This window comes from Dasypus novemcinctus, chromosome 2, assembly GCF_030445035.2.
Source record: "Dasypus novemcinctus isolate mDasNov1 chromosome 2, mDasNov1.1.hap2, whole genome shotgun sequence".
Lineage (NCBI taxonomy): Eukaryota > Metazoa > Chordata > Mammalia > Cingulata > Dasypodidae > Dasypus > Dasypus novemcinctus.
The window spans coordinates 159,310,045-159,335,201 of record NC_080674.1 but is presented as its reverse complement, the minus strand read 5'-3'; the positions used below and the strand labels follow the sequence as shown (position 1 = coordinate 159,335,201).

Below are 25,157 nucleotides of genomic sequence, written 5' to 3'. Positions count from 1 at the left end.
CCACTACAGATTAAAGGCTCAGCCAACTCATTCATTCAGGAAGCAGCCAGTGAGTACCAACCGCATGCCCTGAGCTAGGTCCTAGGGATTTGGGGGAACTAGAGAGGCAATGCCCAGGCCTTGTGGACCTTTCATCCCCAGAGGATGACAGGCAACCAGCAAGGTACAAATTAGTAAGCAAGAAAATATCCTAGATATTTCTTTCTGGCTTAAAGAAAATAGAACACATACTGTGATAGAAAGTGGGCAGAGCAGGAGGTCAGGGAAGGCCTCTGGGGAGGTGATGTCTGAGCAGACCTGAAGGAGATGAGGGAGCAGCAAGCCCTGGCAATGCCTGGGAAAAGCATTCCCAGAGGAGGGAACAGCAAGGCAAAGGCCTCACTGAACGCCTCACTGAACTAGCTCAAGGACTACTACTGTTAACATTTGAGCCACGCCCTGGCCACTTGATAGGAGCAGCACATACAACTGGGAAGGCAGTGAAGGGGGCATCGGGAGAAGTGGGTTTGAATAGCTATCCTTCCATCATTGTTTGGCCTGGCACCATGACCAGCACCCCAGATATCTACAGGTCCGATATACTGAAGGGTCACTGGTCTGAGGGGTTTAGGTCTTTTAGATGTCTTGCATTCCCTAAGGCCCTCTCCTCCCTCTGGGAACCCACCCACCTCTTAAAATATTTGTGCCACCCCATCTATGAGTTGTCCCATAGGTGGATGTGTGGCTGTGGACCAAAGAGGACAGGTACAGATGCAAATCGCTCAAGTGCAACTATTCGAACCCTGATTAGCTGCAAGGTCCTATCTAAGCACTCTCTGGGCCTCATTTTCCCATCTATAAAATGGGAATACTCCTCTCCTCGTGCCGGCGGCAATACAAAATTGAGGTGAGAATCAAATGAAAATTCTAAACAAGGAAGCGGCCCTTCTTAACCAGGCCTTCTAAAGGGGCTTTCTATCTGCTCCCTGGCCGTTCACGCATTTACTGTCCACACATTTACTTCGTATTACCCCGTGCGCCCAGCTGAGGCAGGAAAAAGAAGAGAGGGAGGCGAAAGAGTTACTCAACGTCAGGCGCTGGCGTGCCATCAGACGGAGCTTTTTAAAGGCCTAGAAGCTATAAAGGGCCTACTCTCAAAAATTCTCATTCACTAGGTCTGGCAGGGCCCCAGATGTGTAATTATTATTATTTTTAAACCACATCCCAGATTGGTTCTACCAACCCTAAAAGGTAGGTCCTGTTGTTATGCCCATTTGAGGGCTGCCTAAACAGCACACAGAACAGTTGTGCAATTCCTTCCTAATAAGTCATAAAACTAAGATGTGAATCAAATAGTTTGCCTCTAAAGTCCAAGCTACACTGTTTCTGGAGGCCAATCAGTGCTTGCCTAAGCCATACTCCTTCCACTGCCCCACCTTCCTTGCACTGCTCCACGCAGCCTTAGAAATAGAGAAGCTGATTCCACACATTCCACTGAGGACTGCACTGTTAACTTTCGAAGAAAGACTTCTATGGCTAGACTGACTTCTCTAATTCTCTGGCACCATTGAGGAATGAAGTGAGCCCACAATAAACCAAGTTTATGGATCACTTTGAATACCAAAATTTTTTTCTGCATTTGCTAGACTTCCTATTTAGGTGGTAATAGTATCAAAACATACTTCACGCGTCCTTTCCTCAAAGAATTCTGAACAGCCTATACCTTTCCTCAGGAAGGAGACACTGTCCCTATGACACTTAGCACTGTACTTTCATGGACCCAGGAACTCCTGAGGAGTGTGGGGCGCCCCGACCCTGCGCAGCTGCCTCTGGCAGAGCCCCCACCCACACCCCACACCTGCACAGACGCACACTAACAGCACTGATTTGCTGCTGCTCTCGTCATGAGGCCTGGACATGGCTACAACCCTCGTAAGCACAGTGTGTAAACTAAGAGCAAGTCGGCTCTAAGGAAGAAGGGAAGGGCAAGCCTATGTGGAACAGACCAAGTCCTGAGGGAGCTCCCAGGAAGGAAGGATGGCCATGTCGCAGAGTTACCCTCTTGGGCTGGAGACCCCAGTGTCTGGTCCCAGAGTCCTCCCCTGCCCCCCCACCCTGGCTCCCTCCTCCTCCCTCCTGAGTGGAGGCAAACCTGCCGCTCCCCCTGGAAAAAGCGGCTGGGCAATGGGCATGAGGCCCACGGTAAGACGCTGGTTTCACACCCCAGAAGATGTGAGCACATTCGACCAGATACCTCCCTGTGGGCACCAAGGCCCGTGGGCTGTGAGCCCCTGCCCCATTTGGGCCCTGACTATCACCCTCACAGGGCTTTAATATTACACAAAGACCTGTCCACGCAGGAAGTGTGTTCTGGAGGCTCCACAGAGTGTTTTGCCTTGGATCCCTTTGAACACAAGGCTTATCTTGGAGACAAGGGCAAGAGCACCTTGTGGGGAACAGGACAATCTCCCCACACCCCCTCACCTACACGCCCAATCACAGGCCCAAACACAGAAGATGGCCTCTGGGACGAGGCAAAGAGTAGGTGACGTTCGCAAAAAACCCAACAGCATTTGTTCATTCATCCAGTCATTCAACACAGATTTACTGGGAACCTCCAATGCACAGGGAACTGTTAAGGCACTGGGGACTCAACAAGGTCCTGCCTCAAGCAGCTCCAGTCCTGACTGGGTAGATAAAGGAGTAAAGAGCACATGCATAAACCAAGGTTATTACAGGCCGGGACCAGAGCTCTGCCCTGAACAAAGATCTGGGAACGGTCTGGAATGAGGACGGTATCTGGCATAGATGTAGTGGATGTCCTCCCCCAAACCTAATCCTCTTCTGCATCCCCATCTCGGCCTGGGGCCCCCTGCTCCCTCTGCTTTCTTTCCCACATCCCGCTCACCTCCCCTGACTTGCACCGCCACTGAGATCATGCCACACGCCTCCCCGCTGGTGCCCACCATTCCCCATTCCAGTGCTTTGAGGAAGACAGACCCTGGTTCAAGTCCTGGTCCTACCACTTCCTAGCTGGGTTGTTTGGGGCAAGTGACTGAACTTCCCGTCTGTTTGGTTTGGGGAGTTAGTGGACGGCAAATATAGACTCGCCAGGGTGAAGAGAACGGGGTGAAGGCAGGGCACACAAAGTGTCTGTAGCAGGCCACAGAATCACAGGGCAGAGAGGGGCTAACTGTGAGGGATGGATTAAGGGTGGCGGTTCTCGAGCTGGGCTGCAAAGGATGCAGTTGGAGATGGCAGGGAGGGGGTAAGGGGACAGCTCATGACGGGGCCTTCAGAGCACCACCAGCACCACAGCGATGGACACAAACTCGGGGGTCAGCCTCCACTGCCCAAGTGGAAAGTGGGGATAACAGTGGGAACTACTTCATGGGATTCCTGAGAGTAAATGCGATTGCACACATGAGGAATTTAACATGGGGCCTGGCAAAGAAAGTGCCTGAAAGGGTTAGTGGTTGTTGACTGTCCTACTCATCATCATCATTACTGTCGAAGGACGTGGTTGGAGATGACCCAGCCTGGGAGAAACTCGGACCAAGGGCCACTGTAAGCACATCACGTTGTTCTGCCCTTGCAGCAGTGGGTCCGGCGGGGCATGGTGATGACTACGTGGATGGATGGACATTTGGGGCCTCGAATGCCATGCCCAGGAGCCTGCTTCTGTGGTTGTGCAGGGCAGGCCTGCAGGTGTTCCTAGCAGGAACTTTTGCGGCCTGTGATCATTAGCAGCATAGAGGGCGGGTTGCCCTTGGTGCCAAGGAGCCAGGGCAGGGCCTTCCCCAGTGTCTTGGGTACTCCGCTTCCCCACGAGGAGCCTGAGACCAGAGAGGAAGGCGCAAGCAGCCATGTTACCAAGGCTGTTTGCCATGGCAACACCAGGGAGCCACTCGTGGGCCGGCTGCTGCAACTGCTCAGGGCCTGGTTTCTAATGACTCCTCACTCTTCCTCTGCTAAATGACTGTGCTCTGCCAGGCACTCACAAGGAAAAAATACGGCTGCAGAGCTCCCAGGGAGCATCCATCTCAGCCAAGAGGGCCTCGCCCGGCTGAGTTCCCAGACAGTGGGTCCCAGACACTTTGAGTCCCTGCTCTGCAGAGCCAGCCCTCACCAAGCAGACAGTGGCTGGAGGTCTTGTCCTGCCTCTGCAGCATGACCTGAAGGCCCAATCTGCTCCCAGTCTGCTTCCTTACTTCGAGGTAAGGGCACTGAACGAGACGGTCTCTACGGCTCTCCCAACTCCCTGAAAGTTCAAGTTCCCATTTGTGTATTTTACCTCATTGCCACTGTCACCATCACAGTGCCTCTTATTTATTGAATGCTTACTTTGTGTCAGGCAATGCTGCAAGCATTGTTTACCCTCGCAGGCACCCCAAGAAGAACATAGTATTATTCTGCCCAATTATGCACATGAGGCAACTGAGGTCAGAGAGGTTAAGAGACTAACTCAAGGCCACACGCTAGTAAGTGGTAGAGCCCTGATTTAAATCCCGCACAGCTAAACTCCAAAGCCCAGCGCTCTTAACCGCTATCTGATATTCCTTTTCCTCCTCATTCATGTGGCATAGAACTGGATTTGGTTTCCTAAATCCAGGAAAGGCTGGATGGGATTCCTCTTTAGCTTTCCAGAAGTGTAGGAGAGGAGGGAAGGAAAAACAACACTCTGAAAAGGGAACCCCAGAGCTCAGGGAGAAGACAAACAGCAGGCTCTGCGTTGTATCTGTCTGTGATAAGTCACCATGACCACTACTGATGGAGATTTCTAAAGCACAAGACACGTAACAAAATCCTTCACCCAGAACTCACTAATACCCTTTAACGTGTGTGCTACTAGCAATCCCATTTCCTAGATGAAAAAACTGAGGCACAGAGAAGTCCCGGGCCAAGGCACAGGGCTTGCCCCACGTGGAGCCCAATGCTGGGATCCAAAGCCTTCTTGGCCACCTAAACAAATAATTAAGGCAAATGGCTCATCTTCTTACCTAAAACAAGGAGCAGTAATTACTGGCCTTTGGGGATAATTAACCAATGACTTTGCCCTCTCGTTTGTGAAAATCTCTCTGGCCTTGTACTATAGCCCCGGGTGGCAACTCAGCCTCCCTACCCTGGGAGCAGGGCATGGAGCCCAGGAGTTCAGTCGCCACCATGAGCCTGTCGACCCTGTGCCCAGCCGGGCTGTGTGACCGCGGGCCTGGCCCCTCCTCTCTGAGCTCTGCGAAGCCAGGCTGCTGAGACCCACAGCCTTGTCTCCCTCCCTGGGTGGTCCTGAGCATCTAACGTGAGAACCCACAGTCAACACAAGGGGTCAGGCAGGCGGGGCTTCTGGTGTTCAGAACAGTGAGAGCCAGAAGGAAATTCAGCCTGTCCAGGAATGGTGGTGGACCTTATCCCAGGGTCCCACAGCCATTGCAAAGTCCAGCTGCCCTGGGCAATAGCGTCTATCCTCCAAGGACTACCCACCCTGGTCCTTCCCCAGCACTGAGAACCCCTCACTTGCTAAGTCCTGATACTGTAAAAGAGCTGGTTGTTCTTTTCCTGATCCTCCACCCAGGTGGCATCTCTTTCTGTGCCTCAATGTCCCCTCTTCTGGAAAACTTGGGGGTGAATTCAATGTTCTCAAAGGGCCGGGCAGGAGAGGGAACTGCTCATAGACCAAGGTTCAAAACCCAGGTCAGCCACTCACTAGCTGCAAAAACGTGAACAATTTAACCTCTGCGCCTCAGTTTCATCATCTACAAAATGGGAGAACACAACCAGCCACACAGAGTTGTGGGTAGAAATACATAAGGTAGTCTCAAAAGTCACTTCACAAATAAACACCGAAATATTCACTGGTGAGATGAGTGGCATGAGTTGATCATGGATGACACTGAGTGACAGGGGATTCACATTCACTATACTATTCTCACTATTTACCATCTACTTTTGTATGTGTTTGACATTCTCCACAGTAAAATGCTTATAATACAAAGCTCTTCTCAGACAACCTGACACCTAAACATATACAACTTGTCTACTTAATGGGCAACCATAAGGCTTGTCAGGGGTTAAAAATAATTTCTTGCACTCCCAAAGCTTTTAATCTAGTTGTTGGGATAAAAGCACAGACAGATTCCACTGGGCAGTAAGTAGCATATGCCACATTAGTGGTAGAGGCAGAACATTTAGCATGAAAGGCTTTCCAGAGAGGACAGGTATGAGCTGGGGCTTGATGTTCAGGTAGGCTATAAATACATTAAAATGATGGTGGGAGCCATGGGAAGGAGATGTTTCAGTTCACTCCACCACACTTGTTAGTCCATCTCTTCTCAGGAACACATGGCCTGAAAATACAAAAGGAGAAGCAGTGCCTGCCCTGAAGATTCAGGCTCAGAGTCTTGCATATTCATTCACTCTGTGAGGACTTACTGGTGTCTACTGTGTTACAGGAACTTGTCTATTCACTGCAGGAAAATCATGAATGAAACAGGCAAAATCCTTGCCCGCACGAAGCATAGCATCTTCTGGAGTGTTTTCTAAGTAACAAGACTTAATGTGACCGATATTAGCAGACACATATCTATTACTTGGTGTTAACTATAGGCCAGGCCAGTGTTAGATGGTTTAAATCCATTTTATTGTTTGATTTGCACTGTAGCCTCATAATAATCTTACGAGGGAAGTGCTGTTATCATTATATTCTTGTCACACATGAGGAAATGGAAGCTCAGAAAAGTTTGTAGCCCAAAGCACAAATCACAGAGCCAGGAATCAAACCCAAACACGCTGATGCCACAGTGAGTGCTCTGTCAGCCACTGCACTCTGTCACACGTGGGATGTCACACGTGCCTGGAGGTGAGTGCAAAGACATGACCAAAATGATGGCATGTGAGGTACATCTTGGAGGATGAGCAATAGAAACTGTGGGAATAGAGACAGAGGGGACACACAGCATGAGTGTAAGCCTCCAAGAGGAAAATCCATGGCATATTCTGCGGTGGGTCAGGATCCCAGAGGGAAAGCAGACCACTCAGGATAAAAGCAAGGGCTTAACTCTCCAACTTCAGGTACCTGAAGGTCCTTGAACAATAGATTTAGAGTTTGGACATTAAAAATGCTGGGAGCTTTCTCTGCCTAGAGGAGTCCACACTGGATCTTGGTGTGTATTTCTGTCTTTCTCTCCCATTTCTCAGCAAGCCTGTTCTTGTCCCCATTTCCCAAATAAATTCTTTTTACTGGCCTAACTAAAAAAAAAAAGTGCTGCGAGAAGATATGGCTCAAGCAGTTGAGCTTCTGCCTCCCACACCAGGGGAAGAAGGGGCAGTCCTGAATTTGGTTCCCGGTGCCTCCTGAAAATAAAAAAAAAAAACAAATAACAAGCAGAACAAATGAGGAAACCAACTCAGGGGAGCTGATGTGGCTCAGTGGTTGAGCACTGGCTTCCCACATACAAGGTCCCAGGTTCAATATGTGGTCCTTAGTATTATCTCAAAAAAAGGGGGGGAGGGGCTGGGGGGGAGGGAGAGCAGATGTAGCTCAGTGGTTGAGTGCCTGCTTCTCATGTGCAGTGTCCTGGGTTCAATCCCTGGTACCTCCTTAAAAAAAGTACGGGAAGCCATGGGAGATGTGTGAACAAGGGAATAACAACAAGCATGCACTTTAGAGGACTATCTGCCATCAGCGCCAAAGACAAATTGCAGAGGGCAGAGTCTAGTGGCAAAGATCCATTTGCTGTAACTGTAGAAATCTAGTTGTGAATGGACAAGGCTCTAGATCAGGAGAGGGGGAGAGGAACAAAAAGGTCAGGTCCGCCAACTGTCCAATCCAATTGAGTGCCCATGGGATCGATGGGAGGCATGCCACTGCCTTGGAGGAGGAGAAAAAGGAACTGAGCCTGCTCATTCCCTTCAAGAGCACTTGATTTATGATCCCTTCCCACTCACATAAGAATCATACATCCTTTTTTTTTCCCTACATAAAGTAGGTGGTATGTACCAACACTAGATCTATATTTGGACCTGTCTTTCTAAAGTGCTTCAAACAGAAAAGAATTCCATGTGTGATGAGCAGGCAGTCAATGCTCATTTTATATCTATTATATTATTTAGTTCCCCATCCTGAAGAGTTAGGGCTTGCTATCCCCGTTTTACAGATGGACAAACTGAGGACTAGAGAAGCAGAGGTTCTTATGAGTTGTTGTCTCCTCTCTACATAGTGTGCCTTCATTTACTCAAGGTGCTGGAGACACATTGATGAACAAAAACAGAGAGTGATCCCTGTCTTCAAGCAGTCTGGGGACCTCCCCCCAATCCTGGTTCTACCACTTACACAAAGAGATGGTCTTCAGCAGGTCAGCGATTTCATCCTCAGCCTAAAATGGGATAATAACAGGATCGACACTCTGTAGAATTTTTTACGAATGAAACATAATAAAGCAAACAAAAGGCTTGACAGAGTGTTTACCACCCAGAAGATGCTCAGTAAGTGCCACTGATGGGGATGATGATGATGAAGAAGATAGCTGCTAACTCTGAAATGCACCTGTCATGACCTCACTCCCCAGCTCCAAGGCCCCATTTGCAAGGCTGCCTCTGACTCAAACCAGTGTTCCTTCTATCATTCCAGAGAAAAAAGGAAAAGGGTGACTCACACCCTGGCAACCAGAGCTTCTGACTGGCCTGCACCAGCTGGGGAGAGGAGGCCTTGAGGTGAAGGGGAATACAAGCCCCTCGGGGCCCAGCTGCTGGGCCACTGCCTGCCCTGACTTTCACAGGCAGCTATGAGCACCACCAGGGAGCCCCAGCAAAAGAGAAGCCCAGGGCTCCCGTGAACAAAGCCTGGAGGTAAGCCCGTTCAGGCTCAGGTGACACTACCTACTCGCCCTGATCTCAGCTCAGGTGAGGAGTGGGCAATGTACAGCAAAGACTGCACTTCCTCTTGGTCCTACAGATGGCTGTAACTTGGACTTGGAAAACAAGTTGGCCCTGGCATCAAGGGCTGTGGAGGCAATGATACTACAGACCCAGCAACCGAACACTGGGTCTCAGGCCATTTTCCTAATTCTCCATGTGGCAGTGGCCCCTTCGATTCTTAGATCCAGTTTGAGAACAATGAGGGGGCTAGACACCATTGGCAAAATAGGCCAAATTCACAAATATGGCATTTCACAGAACAGAACTACGAGTGGCCCATAATCATACGGAAAAGGTTCAGTATCACTAATCAAAGAAATGCACATTAAAACAATAAGGCAACAAAATATACTGATGAACAGACTGATAACAATTTAAAACTATGGAAACACCAAGACTTATCTGGGATAGCGAACCAGGCATTCCCATACAATGCTGGTGAGTGTGTAAACTAGCACAGTCTTTCCAGAAGGTCATCCAGAAATGTATTTACCAAACTCCCGTACTGTTCCTTTGATGGAACAATTTCATTTCTAGGAATTTTAAATGAAGGAAATAAGACATATGCACAAAGATATTCATTTCAGCATTGCTTACAATAGCAAAAACAAAACAAAACTGGAAACAACTTAAATGACTAACAGTAAAGGACTGAATAAACACATTTTGGTTCAACCCTCAATGAAATACTATGTATCCATTAAGATATTAAAGGATAATATTTATTGACATAGAAAGATACTCACAGAATATGGTTTGGAGGGGAAAAAAAGCAAGTTACAAAACAGTATGAGTCCAAGTTACAAATCAGTATACACAGAATGATTCCATTTTTGTCAGAAAGATGTAATCTATGAATCAATAGCAAAGAAAAAAGCCTGGAATATACATGAAAACTAACAGTGGTTACCTTTGGGTAATATTACATTATTTTTAATTTTCTTCTTTACACTTGCTGGTATTTTCTAGCATTTCTATAATGAACATTTTTAAAATAAGAGGTTGAACTAAGTGATTTATTTAAAGTTCCTGCTGACTCTGACATTTTCAAATATGACTTCAAATAACCCATATTTAGTGTGGGCTTACAGCGTTGCCTTTGGAGCCCAAGTCTGCCCACAGCTGCAGCCCTCTGCATTCCTCTCTCCCCACACCCACTGCCCAGCTGTCTCCCCTGCCAGCCTGGGAACTGCTGCTGGGCACAGCTCAGCTGTACCCCCATCCATAATCCATGTGCCTAGCCAAGAGCTCAGCAAAGGAAGAAGGTTCAGCATGGTGGCAGGTGCCATGTGGGCACAAAGAGATAAAAGGCACAACTCTATCTCTAGAATCTCACTGGCACACAGGACTCACGCACAAAGTGCTTGGTTCTAGCACAGGCTAAGGAAACCAGAGGAGAGAAAGCAGGACAAGCCGGGCTGGGCAGGCCTACTAGAGGGCCATGCAGGATGGGTGGTTGAGGGCATTCCAGGCAAGGGGCACAGCCCGAGCAAAGGTGAAGCAAACCCAAAGCTCTTCGGGATACATGCTCCAAACCTTTCCAAGAAACTTTCACAATCGTTCTGGTGAATTTCTGCACTTTGGCCTGAATGGATAAAAATTAAGTCTCCTAAACAGAAAGCCTACTTTTAACCCCAGATTAGCCAACAAAGGCAACAAAAATCTTTTGGACAAAAACACTTCCTCCCACCCCTCCCAAAGGGGCTAGCCAGACAGACTGGAGATGGCAGAGGGGAAGGAAGGCCACGGAAAGGCAGCAGGAGAGGAGCTTCGACAAACAGCCAGACATCACACATGCAGACAATGCTCACCCCACCACCATGCCATTGGATTCTCATGCCGGCACCATCAGCCCCATTTGACAGATGAAGGAAATGAGGCGCAGGGAGTTAAAATGGCTTGCCCGGGGTCACCCAGCCAGAGAGTGGGGAAGGCGACTCCACTCAGGCCTTCTGACTCCAAGTCCAGTGCTATTTCAAGGTAACACACAGGACCTGGAGTCAGGAGCCCTGGGTGGCTCTGTCACCCGCTGGCTGCATGGTCCTGTACAAGCCGCTCACCCCTCGCAGCCTCTTTCCCCCACTGTAAAATGAGGAGGCACGGATGGCCCGCCCAAGTCTTCTTCCGCTCGATTCTACGAGCCTTCTAGGGGCGGCTGCTAAGCATGCCCTATCAATTACATTTCCCAAGTTGGGCCGGGAGAGATCATCAGAAGAGCCTTCGCTGGTCACGTGGTTAAATAAAAAAAGCAAACGTCCCAGATTAACTTTCACTGCACTGCTTGTGCTGACACCTGATTACCCAATTTTCTAGTTTCCGTAGGTGAAATGTCCCTGCTGTGTCGGCCCGCTGGGCGGGCTAAGGGCAAATAATTAATTACTGGTGAGCCAAAGAACGCAGAAGATGGAGTTAAAACCCGAGGTCAGATCCAGCAATTCTTGCTAAGGATCCCTGAACGAGTCTCCAGGCTATTTTTCAGGCCTCTCTCACCCGCCTCTTAGCTGAGCGGTTTGGAAACGCCCAGACAAGTACAGGAGCTGGAGAAGGTCCTTTCTCAGGGGCAACTCTGCCCTGCGCGCACCTAGTTCCCTTAGCCCCGGGCTGAAGGCTCCGGGACACTGGAGCTGGGACCTGCCTTCCGCGCAGACACCAGCGCGGGGCGTGTGACGGCGCCCGGGGACGGCGGCGGGAGCTCCACCGCAGTTTCGTCAGAGGTAAAGGTACGCGCCCGGCGCGCGCTGCGTGTGCACACACACCCGCGCGCACAGCCCGGCCTCGCGAAGCGCAGTCACACTACACCAGCCCTTTCGGTCCTCGTCCAGAAGCCACCCGAGCGCACCCGCCACCGACCACGCGGTCCCGCGGCTCCCCGACGCAGCGGCGTCTGCAGCCGGCGAGGGCTAGCCTTCCCCGGCGCGTGGCGGGCTTCCTCTCGGTGACACTCCGCCGCGCCGCGCCGTCCCAGCTGCCGGCCCGGAGTCGCCGCCCGGAGTCCGCCCGGAGCTGAACGTCTCGGCGGCTGCGTCCGCTCCGAGTCGTGTCTCACCACAAGGAGTCAGCTTGCAAGCCTCTCCCCGCCCACCCGGTCCCATGACAGCTGCTGCCGCCCAAAGACAGGCAGATTATAACAAGAAGCAAAGTTTCCCTCTCTCCCCTCCCACCTCCCGTCCCCCCACCACCAGCCTTCCCCCTCCCTTCCCATGTTATGCAAAACGGGCCGACACGGCCCTTCCACTCCAGGTACCAAACCAGCCTCGGCGAGCGGCGCTCGGTTCCGCCCGGTGGCCCCTCGCCCGGCCAGTCGTGCGCCTGCATCCGGGGTCTCCTCCTCCGCCTGGCCGCATCCCCAGCCTCCCGGCGACCCGCAAGCATCAGGGCGCCCGGAAAAAAAGCCCTAACTCTGGGGCCAAACTTTACGCTTGCAACAGGCATAGGGTGGGGTAAAATGGGGGAAGGGGTGGGGGGCACGCACGCCAAATGCAGGCATTTTCGACGGCTACTTGTCCCAGCAGCACCCCCCTGTCTCCCAAGCCACCAGCTTCCCCGGCCCTCAACCCCTGGACACACCGGAGCACCCTCTCCTGTCACGCCAGTAGGGCTCCCAGGCGCAGTCAGAGCCCGGGATGCCGCCTCGTCTTCCCTTCCCCCTGCAGCACCAAGCGCGCACCGGGCCGCGCGCCGCAGGGGAACCCAGGGGCCCCGAAAGAGCCCTCCCGCCCCCAGCCTGCCGTACTTTACCCCTGGGGGGCTCCACTGGTTATCGAAACCAGGAAGGCGCTATCCCCGCCCGCATGTCCACGTGCCCCGCAGACCCCCATGCCCATAGCCGGCAACTGGCAGGAAACTCCGCGCAGTGGGCGCCGCTGGGGAGCCGCGGGGGGCCAGCACCAGCACTAGGGGGAACAGGAGCTGGAGGACAAGGGGGCTCCAGGGAGAGGCGGAGGCGCCGGCGCCGGGGCCACAAGTCCACGTGAAAGTACGGCAGCAAGTGCCGGGCGCTGAGGGCGCGCCTCCAGCGCCCAGCGCCGACTGGAGGATCCCCCACACCTTGGCCCGGCTCCACTCCCCCAAGGAAACGCGGTACCCCCCAGCTCTGCCCGCGGGGGGGCGGACTCCAAGCGGCCAAAGCTAGACCCTCCTCAGCGGCCGTAGCGCCCCCAGGGCTTAGGCACGCGCGGGGGCGCCCCCCATCTCCCTGCCCCAGGAAAGGAGCGCATCGCAGGGCGCGCGGAAGGGGGGCTCTGCAGCCTGGAACCCCCGATCTCCCCCAGAGCGCCCACCGCTGCCTCCCGGCCTCCGCGGCTGCGGCAGCAGCCCCTAGCAGCCCAGTACACGCTTCTCCGGCTCCCCGGCCCCGGCCGGCCGTACCTGCGTGTCGGCTAGATAGTTGAGGAAGAAGGAGGAGAGCTCTTCGTCCAGCAGCGCGCCGCAGTCGTTCCCCGCCATCTTCCAGCCGCGGCTGCAGCGTGCGGCGGAGTCAGAGCCGAGCCGGCCCGGGTGGGGGGGGGGGGGGAGCGAGCGAGAGAGGGAAGAGGGAGGAGAGAGCGAGGCCGGCGGGAGGCGGAGGGCGGAGCTCGGCCCCGGGCTGCCGCAGGGCCGCGGGCTGCGGGGGCGGGGCCGCGTGGCGCTCGTCAGAGCAGGGGGTCGCGCCCCCACCCTCCTGCCCAGCACCCGCAGCCCCGACCGGCTTCCGCTACCCACTGCCCAGAGGAAAGCCCAGCAGCCCGGCGGCGGGGTCCCAGCTAGCAGCCCGATGCCTGCGCAACAATGCGGGCAGCCCCCCGCTCCTACCCGAGCGAATCACGTTGCCTTAGCGCTGGGCGGGCCCTTCGAGATAACCCGCTTCCGCACAGCTGGGGAAACTGAGGTCCCGGGAGGCGGAAGAGAAAGTCCAGGGCTGATTGCTCCGAAGGCTTGAGGTTCTCTATCCCCGCTGTAAGGCCGGGAAGGAAAGGAGAGGAAACCACAGATCAAAGGCGGTAGAAATCAGGAAGGCTTCTTGGAGGAGGTGACATTTTTTTTAATCTCTCATGTTGCCCCTTCCCCGCCATTAAAAAAACCCGAAAAACCAACAAGAACAACAACAAAAAACACAACCTTAGATGATTTCTTTTTCTTTTTCTGTTGCCCACAATACCTTGCAAATGGCCCTCTGTGCTGGCCTTCTGAGGCCCACGGGCTTACTCCCAGTTCCTCTCATGAACCCTCTCGCAACAGGCCTCAGCACACAAAGTGCTGTTTCCCTTCCTTCAGCCCGTTCATGGGCTCCTTTAGAGCTGTGGACCTTTCCTCTAAAACGCTGGTCTCAGTTGCAATCATATATTTGTTTCCATGATCGTTTGATCCACGTCTCTCTCCATACTAGACTGTAACACCCACGAAAGCAGGGTCTGCGTCTGCTTTTGCACTTGCTATGTTTCAACTGCCTTGCGCATAGTAGGCGCTTCATAATAATATAACTGAAAAATTAGGAGGCTTCCCGTCCCCACCACTGCCACCACCACCTCCCAAACATTGTACAGATAAGGCATGTACCTGGAGTCAAGGGGACATGCCCAGGGAGTACCTGAACCACAAGAACTCAGGTTTCCCAAATCCAGCCTTGAACATCATGCCCAGCTGTTTGACAAGCAGGTGATGAGAACTCTGCCTGATTAAGCTGTTTTAGTGGGCAGCACTAAACAGCAGGAAGGACTGTGGGAAGATGGCAGAGTAGAAAACTCCAGGAATCAGGTCCTTCCACCAAAACAACTACTGAACTGGCAGAACTGTCTTAGTCACCTACTTGAAACTGGAGTCTTGGGGAACACTGTGCAGCATCTACTAAGGAGTAGGAGGAGGAAGCTGGTAAACTGCCATATATAATGGTGAGTTTCTCTCTCCCTGCAACAACTGCCATGCCTCTACCCCAGCTCCTGGCAGACAGCAGTGGGGACTGGAGCTCGGGCTCTTGGTGCAGCTTGTTGGTGCCAGGGTGAAACAAAGACCTAGTCCTCAAAATTCCATGGGTATATGGTCTGATCCCAGATCTGTGCCTTTGATCCTCTACTTCATATCTCTGGAGTCTTACACTGAAGACAGTCATTGTTCCAACTGCCCTCAGGCAAAGGCAGCAGAGGAATCTTAAAGACAAAAATATTCCTCAGAACTACTTAAAACAGTTAATTGGTTGCATTAACCAGCGAGTGCTGAATTAAGAAACACAAAACTTCAAAAGCCATAGAAGAAGCTCCTAAAAGAAAGAAAGAAGGAAAGGAGGAAAGGAGGAAGGGAGGGAGGGAAGGAGGGAAGAGAGGAAGAAAAGAAGGAAGGAAGGAATGGAGGGAGGGAGGGAAGCTCTTAGTGCCCTTACGGGCCTCTCCCCCACTCCCTCCCTAAAGCAGGGTAAAATCTGCTTGTGCTCCCAGTGTGAGTGCCTAGCCTGTTCCAGAGACAGCGAGTGGCCCCTGTTTGCATACTGGGGTGCATATATGCTGGGCCAATCTATCAGGTGGAAATCCAAGAGACTGAAACAGGGCATCTGTATCAGGATCACTCTACAAGAATTTATCTTAGAGATAGAGAAGCAGCTTGCAGACAGCTAAGGCAGTGTGAGAAACGTTTAAGTTCAAGCAGCCTGGGAAAAAGGACGACCTGCATTAAGTCACTCAAGGGAGCACCCAGGAAGGGGAAGAGGTCAGTTTCAAGGGAGTAGAGGGACAGTCACTTGAACTCCTGCAAATTTTAAACAGGGAGTTTGGGGGGCCTCTAGCAAGCACAATTCTAGGAAGAGAAGCAGGCTCCCTGGCTCACAGTCTCAGATAAGACAGAGAGGACCTAGCACTTCACATTTGCGTCAGGCTGATTTTCTTGATAGGAGGAATAATTTCTGAAGGACACCACCAGCCAAAGCAGAGGCAATTTGCAAAGACAGTGAAAGGTGCTTTTTGTCTTTGTTTGTTTGTTCCTGGCATTCAAGAAAATATCTGTCATTTAACTATCTGGATACAAACTTAAGGAACAGACAGCTCAGGGACTAAATCCCAGTTAACACTTTACAATTTTACAATTTACAATATTAAAATGTACAAGACAAAGAAATGAGAAATTATGACCCATCCAAAGGAAAAAGTTAAAATCCAGAAACCATCAATGTAGAGGACCAGACTTTGTACTTACCAGACAGACACTTAACAATAATGATCCTGGGAAGCAGATGTGACTGGAGCAGTTGGGCACCCACCTACCACATGGGAGGCCCTGGGTTCAGTTCCTAGTGCCTCCTAAAGAAGATGAGCAAGACAGCATGCCAGCACAACAAGCTGAAGTCACAGGCTGGTACAGCAAGCTGACACAATGAGATGATGGAACAAGATGATGCAATGAAGAAACACAACAAGGAAACACAATGAGAGACATAACAAGTGGGGAGCAGAGGTGGCTCAAACAATAGGCACCCTCCTCCCACATGGAGGTCCTGGGTTCAGTTCCTGGTGCCTTCTAAAAAAAAAAAAAAGATGAGAACAAAATGAAGAGACACAGAGAGCAGATAGTGAGCACAAACAACAAGAGGGGGGAGAAATAAATAAAATACCTTTCAAAAAATAATGATCCTCAAAATGCTCACGGAAATAAAAGAAAACATGGAAAAAGAACTAATGGATGAGGAAAATAATGCATGAACAATTTGGGAATCTCTCCAGAGAAACACTGGAATTGAGGAACACATAAATGGAAATGAAAAATGCCCTACACAGATTCAGCAGCAGATTATAGGTGGCAGAAGAAAGAATCAGTGATCTCAAAGACAAGACAACTGAAATGATTCAGGCTGAAGAGCTGAAAGAAAAAAGAATAAAATAGAACAGAGCCTAAGAGACATATGGGATACCATCAAATGTACCAATATAAACATTATGGGATTCCCAGAAGGAGAATAAAGAGAGAAGGAAGCAGAAGTAATATTGAAAGAAAGAAATGTTGAAAGAAATAATTGCATAAAACTTCCCAAACTTAAAATTTGCACATTCAAGAAGCCCAATAACACCCAAACAGGTTAAATTCAAAGAAAAATATGACCAGACATATAGTAATCAGACTAATGCCAAAGACAAGGAGAGAATTCTGAAAGCTTCAACAGAAAAGCAATGAATTATGTAGAAGGGAATTCCACTGAGATCAAGTGCCAACTTCTCAACGGAAACAATGGAGACAAGAAGACAGTGGTATGAAATATTTAAAATGCTGAAAGAAAACCATGGCCAACCAAGAATTTTATATCCAGCAAGACTTTCTCTCAAAAATGAGAGAGACATGAAGGTATTCCCTAGTGAACAAAAAGCAGATGTAGGCAAGCGGACTTGGCCCAGTGGTTAGGGCGTCCGTCTACCGCATGGGAGGTCCGCAGTTCAAAACCCCGGCCTCCGTGCCCCGTATGGAGCTGGCCCATGCTCAGTGCTGACACATGCAAGGAGTGCCATGCCTCCGCATAGGGGAGCCCCATGCACAAGGAGTACACCCCATAAGGAGAGCCATCCAGCACAAAAGAAAGTTCAGCCTGCCCAGGAATGGCACTGCACACACAGAGAGCTGACACAACAAGATGACGCAATAAGAAACACAGATTCCTGTGCCGCTGACAACAACAGAAGCGGACAAAGAAGAACACACAGCAAAATAGACACAGAGAATAGACAACTGTGGGGGGAGGGGAGAGAAATTTTTTAAAAAGCAGATGTAATTCATTACCACTAGACTTACCTTACAAGTAATGCTAAAAAGAGCTTTTCAGACTGAAAGGGAAAGACACTAGAGAGAAAGAAAGAAAGATCTCTTGTGAGGTAACTGTATGGGTTATTATGAATGCTGGTACTATTGTATTCCATTGTGTGTTAGGAAACTCCTTATCTTATTTCTTACAGATGCTAAAATGCAAATGCATAAAAAGTAATGAAAAATCAATTGTCTTGGACATACAATATACAAAGATATAGTGTATAACAAATATGAAAATAGGTGAGGTCTGGAGGCATGGAGGAACAGTGCAGAGCTGTACTGTTAAAGATGAGCTGGTAGCAAATCAAGTATGATTGTTATATATTTAGGAAGTTTTTAAGTTTCTTTTGTTGCTTAAGCAAATATGCAAAGGGAAGGCTTAAACAATGGGAATTTAATGGCTCACAGTTTTGAGGCCAGGAAAAAGTCCAAGTCAAGGCATCATCAAGGCACTTCTTTCTCCCCCAAAACGGTGGCATCCTGGGCCTGGCTCTGGTAATCCTTGGTCCTGAGCTCCTCAGTCATATGGCAGTGAACAGGGTGGCCTCTTCCGACCTCTCAGGTCTCTTCTTGGTTCCGCTGAATTTCAGCTTCCTAATTCCCATGGCTTTCTTGCTCTATCTGTCTGAATTTCATTATCTTCTAATGCACATGAATCATTTTCAAGGATAGACTATATCTTAGGTTATAAAACAAGTCCCCAGTAATATGATTAAGACCCATCCTGATTGAGGTGGGCTAAACCTTTACTGAATAACGTCATCAAAAGACTCTACTTACAATGGGTTCATACCCATAGGAAGTGATAAAGTTTAAGAAACTTTTTTCTGGAGTACATATAACTCTAAACCACCATAGTGATTAAATTTTAACCCAATGGTAAATATAAGGAAAATACATGAAAAATATATTGAAAAAGAAATGAGAAAGGACTCAAAATAGTACAATATAAAAACAAATAAATATGGAAGTTGGTATTAATGGAAGCATTGATCACAAAATGGATAAGACTTACAAGACAAAATAACAATATGGCCAGAAAAAGTGCTACATTATCAGGAGTTACTTTAAATGTAATTGAGTTAAAATCAGAAATCAAAAAGCAGAGATTGATGGAAAAGATAAAAAAGCACACCCCAAATATATGCTATTTACAAGATACTTGCCTCCAACACAAAGACATAAGAAGGTTGAAAATGAAAACAAATCACCGTGCAAGGAGTGACCAAAGAAGAGCTGGGCAACTATATTAATATCAGACAAAATAGACTTAAAAGTCAAAAACTGTTAAGAGGGGAAAAGAAAGTCATTATATACTGATAAAAGAGGTCAATTCAAAAAGAAGACATAACATGGGAAATGGATGTGGCTTGAGCGGTTGAGCTCCCATCTACCATATGGGAGGTTCAGGGTTCGAGTCCCAGGGCCTCCTGGTAAAGGCAAACTGGCCTATGTGGCGAGCAGGCCCACATGGAGTGCTGGCCTGCATAGAGTGATGGCCCGAGGGAAATGGTGTCCCATGCAGGAGGGCTAGCCCACACAGGAGTGCTGGCCTGTGAGGCAAGCTGGCTTGAGCAGAGAGCTGGAGCAGTAAGATGATGCAACAAAAAGAGATGCAGAAGAGACAATAAGAGATAGCAGACCAGGGAGCTGAGGTGGCGCAAGAGATAGAGCACATCTTTCCTACTCCAGAAGGTCCCAGGATCGGTTCCTGGTGCCGCCCAAAGAGAAGCAGACACAGAAGAATGCACAGTGAATGGACACAGGGAGCAGACAATGGGTAGGGGGAGGGGAATAAATAATAAACAAAATTTTTTTAAAAAAAGACATAACAAATATGTATGCACCTAACAACAGAGTTCCAAAATATGTGGAGCAAATATTGACAGATTCGAAGGGAGCAATAGATGATTCTATATTAAGGGTAGGAGATTTCAACACATGACTTTCAATAATGAATAGAACATCTAGACAGAAGATCAATAAGAAAATAGAAGAATTGAACAATACTCTAAATCATCTAGGTCAAACAGACATATATAAAACACTTCACCCAATAGCAACAAAATACACATTCTTCTCTAGTGCACATGAATCATTCTCCAGGATAAACTATATCTCAGGTCACAAAACAAGGCTCAATAAATTGGAAAACCTTGAAATCATACGTATCTTCTCTGAACACAATGGAATGAAGCTAGAAATCAGTAACAGAAAGAGAAATGAAAATTCACAAATAAGTGGAAATTAAACAATGTGCTCTTAAACAACTAATGGGCCAAAGAAAAAATCACAAGAGAAATTAGAAAATATCTTGAGGCGAATGAAAATGAAAAGACAACATACCAAAACTCTTGGGATGAGCAAAGGCAATGTTGAGGTGAAAATTTATAGCTCTAAATGCTTAATTAAAAATAAAAAGTTCTCAAATCAGAAACTTCTATTAGTCAAGGTTCTCTAGAGTAACAGAATTGACAGGAGATATCTGTAAACACTATGAGATTTTTATAAAAAACTGTCTCATGTGATGGTAAGGATAAGAAGGTCCAAATTCCATATGGCAGCTGTGAACTCTGATGACAGTTTTCAATGAATTCCTCAGGATTATCTGGCTGGCTGAAGTAGAGATGGAAAGTCTCCTGCTTCCTGAAATCATCACTTTTCCTTTTTTAAAAAAATAAAATTCTATTGAAGTATATCATTCATACATAAACATACATAAACAATAAGTGTACAGTAAACTTTGTGAACTTACAAAACAAACATGCACATCATCATACAGGGCTCCCATACATCACCCCACCACCAACATCTTACATTGCTATGAAACTATCTCTCTCCTTTATAGCCTTCCACTGATTGGTGAGACTTTTCTCATTGTTGAAAGCAATCTCCTCATTTGATTGTAGATGTATTCAGCCATACCTGCAATTAACTTACTGATCATTTAAATCGAGAAAATATCCTCACGGTAAAAATTAGGCAAATGCTGGCTTGACCAAACACCTGGGCACCATGAACTGGCCAAGCTGGCACATGAACTTAACCATCACAGCCCACCCCTTGTCAACTTAGCAGCCATACACATCTCCTTAACCACACTTAATCTCTAAATAAAAACAATAACTGTCATATTTTCACCTAACAATTCTCAAATGTCCTTCATACAACCAGAAATGCACTAACTCTCCCCAGAATAGGGTGCAAATCCTTGGGTAATATTTACTCTTAAACTTGATATCCTATAACTTAAGTACTATAATATGGAGTTAATACAACTTATATCATTTGATCAATGGATAAAGTAGAGGAAAAACATATTTTCTTAATGTACATATATTAATACAAACATTCTCATAACAAAACAAGGAAGAAATATTCATAGACATTACAGTCCTCTGTTCTGTAACTGGTCATGTGGTCATAGCTCATATTTATAACTACCTTCTTCCACTACCCATTCCATGTTCCCTTTACCCTCAGTAAGCTTCTCAGCTGTCATGGTTCTTTGCTTGGTGGAATGACCCAAACCTTCATTCCTGAAGTTTCTGAGCCATTGGTAGCCCTGCCTGGATTGGGTTGTTGCTGTATTCCATTAATTTTAATCAAAGGGAATGGTAGTCCTAAGTGACACGATAGAAGATCTCTTCTTTACCTCCACTGTGTGCTATTTCGCCTTGATAGTCAGGATCTATCATGCAGACAAGTGCAATAATTCCCTTCTTTGTCTATTGATTCAGAGGCATGAGGAGCCCAAAGTGGTCAAGTGGCCCTTTTAAGTTCCAGTTCAAAGGAATCACTGTTGCCCCTCCTGGTGGAAGCACTCCTCTGTTTGGAAGCAAGACAAGTTGACCATCAGAGCTTAAGGTTGCAAGGGCAGGAAGCAAAAATTTTCTAGTGGATCACTAGGGATAATTGTGAGTGGTGCCACTCCCTCCCCTTGATTCCTGTACCCATGAATCCTGGGAGAAATAATATCATCAGCAAGAAAGGTATTACCAAGTAGTTGGTGCTGTAATTGAAACTTCAAAAGAGCATCCTACTGTTCTATCAATGCAGCTGCTCCAGGATGATGGGGAACATGGTAAGATTAGTGAATTCCATGTCATGTGCCCATTCCTGTACTTCACTTGCTGTGAAGTAGGTTCCTTGATCATGCAATGCTGCATGGAATAATCATGACAGTGGATAAGGCATTTTGCCAGGTAGTTTTGGCAGAAGCATTGTGTGCAGAAAAGGAAAACCCATATCCTGAATATGCATCTATTCAACTTAGAACAAAACACTGCACCTTCCATGATAGAATTGGTTCTATCTAATCAACCAGCCACCAAGGTAGCAGGCTGAACACCTCAGGGAATGTTGCCATATCAAGGAATGAGTGTTGGTCTCTGCTGTTGGCAGACTGGGTACTCAACAGTGGCTGAAGCCAGTTGATATTGGTGAGGGGAAGTCCTTGTTGCCAAGCCCATACATAACCTCTATTCCTACCACCATGGCCACTTTGTTCATGAGCCCTTTGGGCAATGTCAGGAATGGCTGGGGAAAGAGGCCAACTGGTATCCACAGAACAGGTCATCTTATCTACTTGAATATTAAAATGTTCCTCTGCTGATGTCAGCATCTTGTGAGCATTCACATGGAACACAAATATCTTCATGTTTTTTCACCAGTTTTCCAATCATGTTCCTTCTAATTCCTTGTCCTTCCAACCAACTCATTGGCAACAGCCCATGAATCAGTATACAAATGCACCTTTGGCCATTTCTCCTTCCATGCAAATAACAAATAGGTGAACTCCTCAAAGTTCAGCCCATTGGGAGGATTTCCCCTCACCACTCTGCTTCAGGGATGCCCCAGAAATTTGCTGCAGTGCTGCAGCTGTCCACTTTCAGGTGGTACCTGCATTTTGTGAAGAACCAACTGTAAATCAGGCCCAAGTTTTCTCTTCCTCAGTCAAATGATTGTAAGAAACTCCCCAAGAGACCACAGCTGTGCGCTGGGAAAGAGAATTAATGTGACAAGTTTGGGGGCCAAGGGCACTTGGGCTACTTCCTCATGTAACTTACCTGTGCCTTCGGGACCTGCTCACATATACCACTTTCACTTTATGATGGAGTACTCCTGTGCACGCCCAGCTTTATTGCTTGGCAGGTCAGACAACACCCAGTTTATGATAGGCAACTCAGGTCTCATGGTAACTTGGTGGCCCATGGTTAAGCATTTGGTCTCTACTAAGGCCCAGTATCAGGCCAAAAGCTGTTTCCCAAAAGGAGAGTAGTTACCTACAGAAGTTGGCAGGGCTTTGCTCCAAAATCCTAAGGGTCTCTTCTGTGAATCTCCTATAGGGACCTGCCAAAGGCTCCAGACGGCATCTCTATTTGCCACTGACACTTCCAGCACCATTGGATCTGCTGGGTCATATGGCCCAAGTAGGACAGCAGTTTGCACATCAGCCTGGACTTGTTGCAGAGCCTCCTCTTATTCTGGTCCCCACTCAAAACTGGCAGTTTTTCATGTCACTGGATAAATGAATGAAAGTAACACACCAAATGAGGACTATATTGTCTCCAACGTCCAAAGAGGCCAACTAGGCTTGTAGTTGGTTGTAGGAGAAGGCAGCTGCAACAGCGTATCCTTCACCTTGGAAGGGATATCTCAGTGTGCCCTACCCCACCAGTCACTTAGGAATTTCACTGAGGTGGAAGGTCCCTGTATTTTTTTTTTAGGAGGTACCAGAGATTGAACCCAGGACCTTGTACATGGGAAGCAGGCACTCAACTACTGAGCCACATATGCTCCCCAATGAGAATTGGTATTTTCATTTGTTTGTTTTTAGGAAGTACTGGGGACTGAGTATGTGCTCAACCACTTTAGCTACATCCACTCCCCAGTCCCTGAATTTTTGCTGGATTTATCTCCCACCCTCTGACTTGAAAATTCTTTACTGGTAAGCCCAGGGTAGTTATATTTCTTGTTCACTGGCTCCAATCAATATGATAGCATCAATATAATGAACCAGTGTGTCATCGTGTGGGAGGGAGAGACAGTCAAGCTTCCTGTGGACCACATTACAGCACAGGGCTAGTGAGTTGATATACTCCTGGGGTAGGACACTAATGTTGTATTGCCAGATTTGCCATCTGAAAGAAAACTGTTTCTGGTGTTCTCTACGAACAGAAATTGAGAAAAAACATTTGCTAGATCAATAGCTGCATACCAGGTACTAGGGTATATATATTTTTGCTCAAGGATCCCACATCAGGAACAGCAACTGCACTTAGAGTCACCACCTCGTTAAGTTTACAATAATCCACTGTCATCCTCCAAGATCCATCTGTTTTCTGCACAAGCCTAATGGGAGAGTTGAATGGGGATGTGGTGGGAATCACCACCTCTGCATCCTTCGAGCCCTTAATGGTGGCCTTAGTCCCTGCTATTCCTCGAGGAAGCTAGTGTTGCTTTAGATTTACTATTCTGGTAGTTGGAGCATTTCTAGTTTCTTCCATTTGGCCTTCACTCCACAAGTCAGGGAACCAATATGGGGTTCCACCAGTTACTGAGTATGTCTATCCTAATTACGTATTCTGGAATTGAGGAAATAACCAAAGAATTGGTCCAGGGACCCACCGGACCTACTATGAGACAGACTTGAGCTAAAACTCTATTAATCGCCTGACCTCCATAAACCTCTATTCTGATACTGAGATTTTGTTTCTGCAGGAATAAATGTCACTTCTAAGCCAGTGTCTAATAATCCCCTGAATATCTGATCATTTCCCTTTCCCCAGTGCACTGTTACCCTGGTAAAAAGCCATATGTCTCTTTGGGAAAGGCTAGGTGGAAGTATAAATATAAGTATAAATATACTTAATAAATATAAGTATAAATATAAGTATAAATATTTAGCAGTGTAGCAAGGCCCTTCCCCAAGGGGACCCAGGTTTCCTTTCATTCAAGGAGCTCTGTGTCTGTAAACTGTCTCAAATCTGAGAATTGATTAAGGGGCTATGACTCTGTTTTTGTAATTCAAGTTAGATTTTTGTTCACTTGACCTAGAACTCTTATGCTTATACAGATCAAGTAAGAATTTAGTAGACTGCCCATCTATTTTACTTCAAAGTATACTGCGATCTATTTAATTCTTACTAGGCAATGCCATGGGTCCTTGTGAACCAGACTATTTTGCTGCTTGGAGTCTGCTGATGATTATGGTAGCCACGCCCACCTGTCTTCAGCAATTAAGTGCTGCCACATGGCTTCTACCAACCGGGGATCCCATCATTTCCGTTTTAAGGATCCAAGGTCAGTAACAGTAGTTCCCACAGTATTATCTCACCTAGAGAGAAGAGTGACCACAGAGTCTTCTAAGATAATGGAGTTAGTCTCACAAATTTATTACTGACAGTCCGGGTGAAAGGTGTGTTCTCTAGACATTCCTGGGGTAGGTGGGCAGGTTTTACAAGATAAATCCACTTTCACATTCCAATCTCTCTAAGCCTTTTGGGTCCCTT

General features: G+C 47.9%; 1 protein-coding gene across 1 annotated transcript in view; it reads right to left on the bottom strand.

The window, feature by feature from the left end:
* PPARGC1B (PPARG coactivator 1 beta) overlaps positions 1-13,654 on the bottom strand; it is a 109,748-nt gene extending 96,094 nt beyond the window's left edge. Inside the window, exon 1 of the mRNA XM_058280929.2 lies at positions 13,258-13,654. Coding sequence (XP_058136912.1) covers positions 13,258-13,335 — 78 coding nt within the window. The 5' untranslated portion in view covers positions 13,336-13,654. The remainder of the gene's footprint in view (positions 1-13,257) is intronic.
* Positions 13,655-25,157: the final 11,503 nt, after the last annotated feature.